This window comes from Otolemur garnettii, unplaced genomic scaffold (assembly GCF_000181295.1).
Source record: "Otolemur garnettii isolate 467f Iridium unplaced genomic scaffold, OtoGar3 scaffold00310, whole genome shotgun sequence".
In the NCBI taxonomy this organism is placed as follows: Eukaryota; Metazoa; Chordata; class Mammalia; order Primates; family Galagidae; genus Otolemur; species Otolemur garnettii.
Window position 1 is genome coordinate 458,114 of NW_003852705.1, and position 11,034 is coordinate 469,147.

General features: G+C 37.2%; 1 protein-coding gene across 3 annotated transcripts in view; it reads left to right on the forward strand.

The window, feature by feature from the left end:
- The window catches only part of LRCH3 (leucine rich repeats and calponin homology domain containing 3), a 126,981-nt gene that overhangs the window by 63,709 nt on the left and 52,238 nt on the right, over positions 1 to 11,034 (forward strand). For 2 of the 3 annotated variants that reach the window (XM_023509011.1, XM_023509013.1), the window contains exons 7-10: positions 1,473 to 1,566; positions 2,986 to 3,106; positions 6,224 to 6,372; positions 8,483 to 8,559. In XM_023509011.1, the coding sequence (XP_023364779.1) occupies positions 1,473 to 1,566; positions 2,986 to 3,106; positions 6,224 to 6,372; positions 8,483 to 8,559 (441 nt within the window). The remainder of the gene's footprint in view (positions 1 to 1,472; positions 1,567 to 2,985; positions 3,107 to 6,223; positions 6,373 to 8,482; positions 8,560 to 11,034) is intronic. The other variant, XM_023509012.1, reaches the window with a different exon arrangement.

Genomic DNA, 11,034 nt, shown 5'->3' on the forward strand with positions numbered 1-11,034 from the left:
CCCGGCTATTTTTTGGTTGCAGCCGTCATTGTTGTTTGGCAGGTCCAGGCTGGGGATTCGAACCCGCCACCTTAGGTGTACGTGGCTGGCGCCCTAGCCGGTTGAGCTATAGGCGCCAAGCCTACAGCAACTTTCAACTCTTGAACTCAAAGGGATTCTCTTACCTTAGCCTCCCTGGTAGCTGGGACTATAGGCACCTACCACAATGCCTAGCTATGTTTTAGAGGTAGGGTCTCACTCTTGCTCAGGCTGGTCCCCTTTTGAACTTCTGAACTCAGACAATCCACCCACCTCAGCCTCCCAGACTGTTAGGACACAGGTGTGAGCCACCATACACAGCTTCTGCCTCCTCCTTGAACTTTAAGGACTTCCATGATTACCTTAGGCCAGGATAAATTTCTATTTTAAAGTCCGCTGATGAACAACTTTATTTTTATCTTCAACCTTAATTTCCTTTTGCCATGTAAGATAACATACTCAAAAGTTCCAGGGCTTAGGTCATGGACATCTTTGGGAACCATTATTTAGCCTTCCACACTAAAGTGAAAAAAAATCAGACATTGTATGTCTCTGAGGTAGAGCACCCAGTGACAGAAGCAGAGGAATTAATTGTGAAGGGATACAGGCAAAGTAGAAATGTCCTATATCATGATAGAGGTGTCAAAATCATACAGCTAAGATCTATGCATTTCAATGTATATAAATTTTACCTCAAGAAAGAATACTGTTAAAAGTAAAAACAATTGAGGGACATGGGGAATGGAAGAAGGCATTGACAAGAGTTAGGGATTGTGATATGTTTGAAGCTGGATAGTGAGTACTTGGGGGGACTCATACTATTCTGCTTACATTGTGTCTACAGTAGAATCTCTGTAAGTTGATCACCCAAGGGACTGAAACAAACTGGTAAACATACAGAGGTGGTCCCCATAAGGAACCAGGCCTATTGTACTGATACGTACATGTGCTGCATGCTGGGTCTATGAAAATTTGGTCAGTATAAGGAAGGGTTGTAATAGGGAAGTGGTTAACTACACAGGTTCTACTATATTTGAAAATTTTCATATTAAAAGTTAAAAGAATGCACCATGACAATTTTTATAAAATTGCATCTGTTTTATGTCAAGCATTAATTTTCATTCATTATTATTTTGGAGACAGAGGTTCACTCTGTAGTATACCTCCTCATAGCAACTTTAATCTCTTGGGCTTATGTTACCCTCTTGCCCCAGGCTCCTAAGTAGCAGGGACGACAGGCACCCACCACTGAACTGGGCTAGTTTTTCTGTTTTTTGTAGAGATAGGATCTTGGTCTTCTCCAGGCTGGTCTTGAATTCCTGAGCTCAAGCAGTCCAATCCACACTTCTCTGCCTCCCAGAGTACGAGGATTACCGGTGTGAGCCACTATGGTTGGCCCAAACATAAATTTTTTAAATATCAAACTTTGCAGTAACAAAGTGTCTTTTTGGCAGCCATGAAGAACTGTACTCAAGTCGCCCTTATGGAGCCCTCGATTCAGGTTTCAATAGTGTGGACAGTGGTGATAAGAGATGGTCAGGGAATGAAGTAAGTTTTTCTTCTATTTTAGAAATTACAACTCTTAATTAAAGGAAGATAAAATGATAAAGATGGAAAGGTCTTAATTGCATTTAACTTCTCATTACATAAAATATAGAAAAGTTAAGGGAGGGGCAAAAATTCCACATAGTCCTGGACGGTGCCTATGGCTCAGAGGAGTAGGGCGCTGGCCCCATATGCCAAAGGTGGTGGGTTCAAACCCAGCCCTGGCCAAAAACTGCAAAAAAATAAAAATCCCACATCGTCCTACCACCAAAAACAGTATTCTATTTCTTTACCATCTTTTTATCACGTATATTTTTATGTTACTACTTTGTCTTATATAAATAGTTTCATATCCTGAAAAGCCAAACAGCTGAACCAGTTAAAAATAAAGCCTAAAATTTAAGGGCCTGGGTAATTTTGAGCAGAGGTAGTAGAAGGGGAAGTAATATGTGAGGTAACAGGACTTATCGGCTGACAGGTAAGGAGACAAGAACTTTAGTAAAGAATATATGCTGAAGATAAATAATTTTCCTAGCTAATTATATCATTTTTCTGTTTAACTTTTGGGATTATATCTTATTCTTTTTAAAATTACTGCTGTTTAACATTGTAACTATAAATTGGGTTAAATTATTAAATAAGCTTATTATTAAATAAGTTTTGTATACAAGACCAATAACCTACCATTTATAACATGGTTTCATTAGGAGTCCAAGCAAATTAATTTTAGACCACAGGCTTGGTGCCTGTAGCTCAGTGTTTAGGGCACCGGCCACATACAACAGGGCTGTTGGGTTTAATCCTGGCCTAGGCCTACTAAAAACAATGACAGCTACAACAACAACAACAAAATAGCTGGGCATTGTGGTGGACGCCTGTAGTCCCCGCTACATGGGAAGCTGAGGCAAGAGAATCACTTAAGCCCAAGAGTTTGAGGTTGCTGTGAGCTGTGATGCCACAGCACTCTACCAAGGGCAACGAAGTGGACATAGTAAGACTCTGTCTCAAAAAAAAAAATTTTAGACCACAGCCCATTTATAATTTGTAATTGTTCATGTATGTCTGTCTGGGCAGTCAGTATAGCTGTTTCCATACAGGCATATATGTGGATACTTTAAATCTATGTATGTATTCTATTTATAGAGTCACGAATATCCTTCTATTTCTTCATTTTGTTAATTATGGCAAGACAGATCTATAACATAAAACTTACCTTTTCAACCATTTTTAAGTTTAGTTTTCACGTGTATTAAGTACATTCTCAGTGTCAGGCATCCATCACCATTTTCCATCTCCTGAACTTTTCTGCTGTTTCTTCCTAAAAATAAATTTTAGTGAGTTTATATCGTACCCATATTTTAAATGCTTGCATTGTCTAAAAATTGAAATGATTTATTAAAATGTTTTTGCTACTTTTTTAAGCCTACAGATGAATTTTCAGATCTGCCTCTTCGAGTAGCAGAGATTACTAAAGAACAAAGACTGAGAAGAGAAAGCCAGTACCAAGAGAATCGTAACAGTTTAGTAGTGACAAATGGTGGAGGTAAACGTAATTTGCATGACATAAAGTCTTTATTTATATTCACTTAACTTTTTTAAGTGGTCCTTCTCACAGTCACTCCTTTTGTGTGTATCTGGCTTTGCTCTTTTTTTTTTTTTTGAGACAGAGGTTTCGCTATATGGCCTTCCGTAGAGTGCCATGGCGTCACAGCTCACAGCAACCTCAAACTCTTGGGCTTAAGTGATTCTCTTGCCTCAGCCTTCCAACTAGCTGGGACTACAGGTGCCTGCCATAAATAACACCCGGTTATTTTTTTGTTATTGTTGTCATTGTTGTTTAGCAGGCCCTGGCCGGGTTTGAACCCACCAGCTGCAGTGTAGGCCAGCGCCATAACCACTGAGCTATGGGCACCGAGCCGGATATTGAGCATTTGAAGTGGCTTTTCTGAATTGAGATAAATTGTTGAAGTATAAAATACACCTTAGATTCTGAAGACTTTATATAGAAAAAAGAATATAAAATACCTGGCCAGGAGCAGTGGCTCATTCCTGTAATCCCAACATTTTGGGAGGCTGAGGAGGGAGAATAGCTTGAGACCATGAGTTCAAGGCCAGTCTGGACAACATAGTAAGACCCCACCTCTGCAAAAAAATTTAAAAATTAGCCAGCATGGTGGCCCATGGTAACTAAGGTAGGAGGGTCACTTGAGTCCAGGATATTGAGGCTACTATGGCTATGATTTTGCCGGTACTCTCATGCCAGGCCAATAGAGCCTAGACCTTGTATATTTAAAAAAAAATAAGAAAGTAGTATTTTATATTGATTATATCTTGAAATAATATTTAGGTACATTAGCCAAAATAAACTGGCTCAGTGCCTATACCTGAGTGGTTAGGGCACCAGCCATATGCACTGGGGCTGGTGGGTTCTAACGCAGCCAGGGCCTGCTAAGCAACAATGACAAGAACAACAACGCCGACAACAAAATAGCCAGCATTGTGGTGAGCGCTGGTAGTCCCAGCTACTTAGGAGGCTGAGGCAAGAGAATCACTTAAGCCCGAGAATTTGACATTGCTGTAAACAGTGACACCACAGCACTCTACCAGGGATCACATAGTGAGACTCTGTCTCAAAATAATAATGAAATTAATATCATCTTGGCTCAGCACCCATAACTCAGTGGTTAACCACATACACTGGGGCTGGTGGGTTCAAACCTGGCCAGGGCCTACTAAACAACAATGACAACAACAACAACAAAAACTAGCCAGGCATTGTGGCAGGTGCCATAGTCCCAGCTACTTGGGAGGTTGAGTTAACAGAATTGCTTAAGCCTAAGAATTTGAGGTTGCCATGAGCTGTGATGCCACAGCACTCTACCAAGGGTGAGATAGTAAGACTCTGTCTCAAAAAAAAAAAAAAATTAATGCCACCTTTTCTATTTACTTTTTCTAAAAACGTGGCTGCTAAGTCAGCAGTGATTACTCATGCCTATAATCCCAGTTGGAGGCTAAAGCAGGAGGATAATTTGAGGCCCAGAGTTTAAGACCATCTTGGACAATATACTGAGACCCCCCCCCAATCCTCTTTAAAAAAAAATGTGACTACTAGAAGTTTTTAAGTTACATGTGTGGTTCACTTTTGTGGCTTGGATTCCTTTTCTTCTGGGCCACACTGGCCTAAATAGTATGAAGAAGTGTTATTGCTTTCTTGGGAAATGGTAATAACATAAACCATTAATTTAGTCAGACAAATTGTAACACATTGAAGAAGTGCAATTATGTACCTGATTTCTAGTGCAGGCACAGACTTATAACCTATCCTTTTTAGCTATTAATAAACTCTGATAATGAAAAATTCATTTTTATATTAATTGCAATTTTGGAATTATTTAGAAATTTTGAATCAGAAGAAGAAATTGAGAAATAGACCTCCTTAGTCACTGTTTCCAGAACTACAACTTCAGGCAGTCTGTAGCACTTTATAAAATAATTGGCTGGGGCTTAATGTATCTCTGGAGAAGCCATTTTAGTAATAAGTTTTTTTTTTCTAGTGTGCCATTTTAAGTAGTTGTTGAAAATAATGTTTTTTTAGGCCAGGTGAGGTGGCTCATGCCTGTAATCTTAGCACTGTGGGAGGCCAAGGTGGGTGGATAGCTTGAGCTTATGAGTTCCAGACCTGAGCAAAAAGCGAGAATCGTTTCTGTCTCTACTAAAAAACAGAAAAACTGAGGCAAGAGGATTGCTTAGAGCCCAAGTTGGAGGTTGCTATGAGCTATGACACTATGGAACTCTACCCAGGGTGACCGCTTGAGACTCTGTCTCAAAAAAAACAATTTTTTTTAACTTAAAAATAAGGACTTTAAAACTTAAAAATAATGGGGCATTCCCAAGTTCTCCAGATGAAACAATGTGCTATTTCTTTTATCTTATTTATGTATTTTTCCTTACCCTAAAGGATTTTGAGGAAAAGAATTCCTTAAATGATTCCCTTCCATCTGCAAACTATTACAAAGTATCTACAGTGCTGACCTCTACCAAGTAGTTGTTTGAATAGAAAAATTTTTGTTTAAATCATGATTTTCAAAAAAAGTTTAACTGACAACAGTTACAGGAAGGGAAATAGTAGTCAAGAACTATTTCTTTCTCTCCCAAGTCCAGTTTATGCCTATCTTTTCTCTTTTTTTATTGCTAACTTTCTTTTGAATCTACTGTTAGATTTTCTGCCTCCCATCTCCTTAAAGAAGTACATATTTTTAAACTCAAAACCCAAAGCATGACGTTGTAAAGGAAGATGCATCTTTTAGTCTTTAAAAATAAACCTTCCTCTGTCTTTGTCTCACAAACTCAAACTGTGTTGTTGAAAACAATAAGGAGCTCTCCAAAGGAAAAAAAAAACAAAACTTAGCAGTCTATATTTCAATACTTGTTTTCAATTACTACATTTTCTAGACTGTGGTCTAATTAGGACTAAGGTTTTCTGGAGACCATTCCTGTGAGTAGTCATGAGCTAAATAATAAAGGCTTATGTAATTTAAACATTTTTATCATTTGTCCCACTTTCAAAATAGACAGTATAAGGGAAAAGGGAATACAACAAGTTATTGTCTTTTACTGACTGTCTAATTTGAATGTTTCTTCTGTGTGTGTGTATGTACAGTAGAACATGATGTGGATCAGATAGACTACATTGACAGCTGTACTGCAGAGGAAGAAGAGGAGGAGGTGCAACAGCTCAAGGGCCTGGACTCAGACAGCCTTAGTTCACAATTTATGGCATATATTGAACAACGGCAAATCTCTCATGAGGTAGTATACTCATTTAAGCCTAAATATGTTGCTATCCCCTAGTAAAAATAATTCATGATAATATAAATTTTTGTCATATCAGTGATTTGTTGGTTTGAGCCTAATTATTTTATGTTCACTTCCAATTTTAGTCATTTCATATTTATCCAGAAAAATAGTCTCAAGTGGGGTTTAGGTTTATTTTTTAAATAAGAAGGCAAAGCTCAGAATTTCAAAGAAGGAATAAAAGAAGTCATAAGAGTTAACTAAGGACTTTGAATGAAATTCAAAGGAATATGATACCTTTCATTGTTGTTATTACTGCTTTATTGCTTCCAGCTGATAAATAATAATTTGATCAGTAATTAATTAAGAATTAAACCAAAAAGTTGGCTTTTGGGGACTATATACAAACTTAATCATAGACTTTTAATAATAAGCTTAACTATATTAAAGCTTTTATGCTAAGTCACACAGAATGTAAATTGTTTGCTATTAAAATTCTTGAGTGTCTCTTATAGTAGAGCATTGAGTTTCCTTAGAAAACAAATGAGCATTCAGCCCACTGTAGAATCTCTGCCAATTCCCCAAGGAATGCTCTCAAATAGAGTAGCATTCTTCGGTATATCAAGTCAGCATTAAAAAATAGCTCCACTTTCGCATTTGTGATGTGGATATTTGGAGTTGGTCCCAGACTCTGAGCAGCGGTTATTCAAGAAACACTTGTGTCCTTTTTAGAGAATGATGTATTTAGCCTTTTAGAAATAGAGAAGAATCACTTTTAGTAGGATACGTTGTAGAGTGATATTATCATTATTTAAAAAAAAAGAAAACTTTTGGTTTTCCTACCTGAAGGCTTTCAAACAGTATTTTTTGTTTGTATTTTGGAGATACTCTTGTATTTAAAGTAGGATAAAGTCATATAAGTCAAAATCCTGCAACTCAGAGACAGCAAAGTACCAGGTGATTGATGAAACTAAGGTCGTACAGGCTATGAGCTCTCTTGCTGGAGCAAAGGGCAACTCTTTTACAATAAAATTAACAATTGCATATTATATCTTTAAAGGAATTCTCTCTCTCTTTTTTTTTTTGAGATAGGGTCTTGCTTGTTTTGTTGCCCAGGCTAGAATGCAGTGGCTCAATTATAGTTCACTATAGCCTCAAACTTCAGGCTCAAGTAATCCTCCTCTCTTACTCTGCTGAGTAGCTAGGATTTGTACATCCCTGGCTAATTTGTTGGGCTTTTTCTTTGGGCGGGGGGATGGGACATTTTTTTTTTCTTTTTCTTTTTTTTTGTAGACAAAGATCTCACTGTATTGTCCAGGCTGGTTTGACTCCTGGCCTCAAATGATCCTCCCACCCAGCCTCCCAAAGTGCTAGGATTACAGGCAGCCACTGCCCCAAGCCTGCTTCTGTAGATATTCATTTGACAAAATGTGTACTGTGATAACCTTTAAGCCTTTACTTTGCTTTATAATTTTATTTTTCAGTGTGTGGTCTATATCACTAAAGCCAGTTTCTTCAGTAATACTTCTTGAAAATGAATGATGTTTACCCTTTAGTTTATAAATAAGTTAAATTGTCAGTAGTATTTCTCTTATAAATACTGTACTTTCCCATAAATAGAAATTACTTTTTATTTTATCATGATATTCCACCATCATCCTCAGGACTATTCATATGACTATGATAAGAGATAATTTGTGTTGATGAAGAAGCAAAGAAAAGTAACGTGCCCAGTGTACTCCCTATGACTAGAGAAACTTTGTGAATGTCAGGGTAGCATAGATAGGAATTTCTGTTCTAGATGGAAGTTTGTACTAGGTGACCTCTGAGATCTTTTTCAACTTTAACATCTTATAATTCAGGAAATATTACTATGTTTGGTCACTATATATTTCAGTGAGACAGAAATGAACTTTTTAAAAAAATAAAATAAATTTGTAGATTATAACTTTTTGTATATGAAAGTGGTAATACAGCCTCTACTTCTTTTAAACATAAAGTTTGATTTGAAGATTATTATTAGTCTAATGTATAAATCCCTAAATGACAGTTTAATGTAAACTATGTAATCATGGTATTCTGGATTCTCATGTTAAATTGATTTATTTCTGCCTTTTTGGCCTAGGGTTTACCAGTAAAGCCAGTTCCCATTAGGGAGTTTCAAAAAACAGAAGATACGAAAAGATACTCACATCAAAACAGGTTTGAAAAACTAATTCTATGTATTTGTTTCTGTCTTAAAACTCATAAAATAACTAAGTATAAAATAATTTTGTTTTGTACTGATCTTTGTATAATAAAGATGTTAAGATACTTATATAGTATGGATTTAGAACTAAGTGATAATGTACTTTTGTGCCCATGTTATAAAAAAACAGGTAAAACTGATTTATTGATTCTAAATTTAGATTATTTAAATCATTACCACCTGTACAGTTAATTGATTCGAAGGCACTTAATATAACAGTGAGATTTTATGGTGATAGTATGTGTATTTTTGTACAAAGAGGGACAGAAGAATTTTAGGAGTTAGGTGGGGCACAGTGATTCATGCCTATAATCCCAGCACTTTGGGAGGCCAAGGCAGGAAGATCACTTGAGCCCAGCTAATACAATATAGCAGGACCTCCTCTCTCCCCACCCACCAAAGTAGCTGGGCATGGTGGCATGTGCCTTTAGTCCTAACTACTCAGGAGGTTGAGGTAGGAGGATGGCAACTTGGAAAACTGAGGCAGGAAGAGAACTTGAGCCCAGAAGTTCAAGGTTGGGCAGTGAGCTATGATGCTCCACTGTACTCTAACCTGGACAACAAGAGACCCTGTCTCTACTTTTTAAAACAATTTTTTAAGTGTTTTAAGGGTCCTAAATTATATTTTCTTAAATTTTTGACTGGATAACAAGGAGACAGAAACAATCAGTATATATCCTCCATTTTTACCTAAATTTTTTTTTCCTTAGAGTTTCACTATATCGGCTTCAGTAGAGTGCTGCGGCATCCCAGCTCACAGCAACCTCAGAAGCTCTTGGGCTCAAGTGATTCTCTTGCCTCAGCCTCCCAAGTAGCTGGGAGTACAGGTGCCCCCTACAACACCCAGCTATTTTTTTGTTGCAGTTGTCATTGTTGGTTAGCTGGCCCAGGCTGGGTTCGAACCTGCCAACTTCAGTATATGTAGCTGGCACCATAATCACTATGCTTCCTTCGCCAAGCCCATTTTTACCTAAATTAATACGATCTTTCTCCCAACACATATTGCCTCTCAGAATAATGCTAAAGTTAGCTTATCATTCAGAGCACTGCTCCTCATTCTTGATTTTCAGAGATTTCTTGTAAGCTGTATTGCAATGTAGTTGAAAAATACTTTGCCTCCTCTCTATGTAGTGTTTTATGTATAAAACACTAAACCTGAAGTTTCTTAAGTGACAGTAAATATGTAGAAGCTGTTATATATAGTTCTTTTACTTTTACTAGATATGATATAAAATTATGTCAGTTTCTGAGATACAGATGATGGAATAAAGAAAATATAGGGAGAACATTAAAAGAAAGAAATCTCATAATTTGGCCTTTCTTACCACTTAGTTCATGGGAATTTAATTAAATTTCATATGCCTTGAAATTTACATTAGAGTATCTTTTAGTTAATACATGTCTTTATACTGACAGTATAGTCTTTTGAGATTTCAGTTTTATGAAGGGGTTTCCAGTTACATTTCACCACCTTGGGTCTGTCTCATCTCCTGTATCCATCATAGCTAATGCTCAAGATTTCCAGATTTAGTAGAAACCCTCAAGGTAAAAGCTAGTATTTTTACTCAGTTGCCTTGTTTATTAGTTTTCTGTTGCTGTGTTACAAATTTACTAGCTTAGCAGGACACTTATTTATCCCACTTCTGTAGCATAGAAGTCTGGACAGGCTCACCTGAGTTCTCTACTGCGAGGTCAGAGTCAAGGTGTTGGCTGGCTTGGATTTTTATCTGGAGACTCTAGAGCAGCAGTTCTCAACCTGTGGATCATGACCCACAGGAGCTATATTAAAGGGCCGTGGCATTAGGAAGGTTGAGAACCACTGCTCTAGAGGAGAATTCACTTCCAGGTTCCCACATGTTGGTAGAATCCCATTTCATGCAGTTGTAGGACTCACTAAAGTCTCTTTATCTTGTTGGCTTATCTCTTTATATAGAGAGATAGTCATTGGAGTCATTTTCAACTTATAGAATCTACCGACATTCCTTGTTATGGCTCCACCCAGCTTCAAGCCAGGAATGGTTGGCCAAATCTTTACATTTTAAATCTTTCTGACTTTCCTTTCTGCCACATGTCACAAACTCTTTTGCCTTCCGCTTTTGCTTTTAAGGACTCATGGATAATCTCCCAGTTTTAAGGTAAACTGATTAGTAAATTTAATTTCATCTGCAAAGTCTGTTTTTTCCATGTAATATAACACTAGAGTATGAACAGGGGGTAGAAATCATGAGAACCAAAATCTGCCTATCAGATTAATCCAGAGTTTCTGTTTTTACTTCTTTTTTAGAATTGGTGGATTCTTTGTTTTCATAGCACCTTAGCAATACATTTTAAAAGATTATATTACTTTATACAACATTTTAGTTGTTTCCATTAAGTGAATCATTCCAGGTGTTTAGTCTGCCACAGTGCTGGAAACTAAAGCCATTATT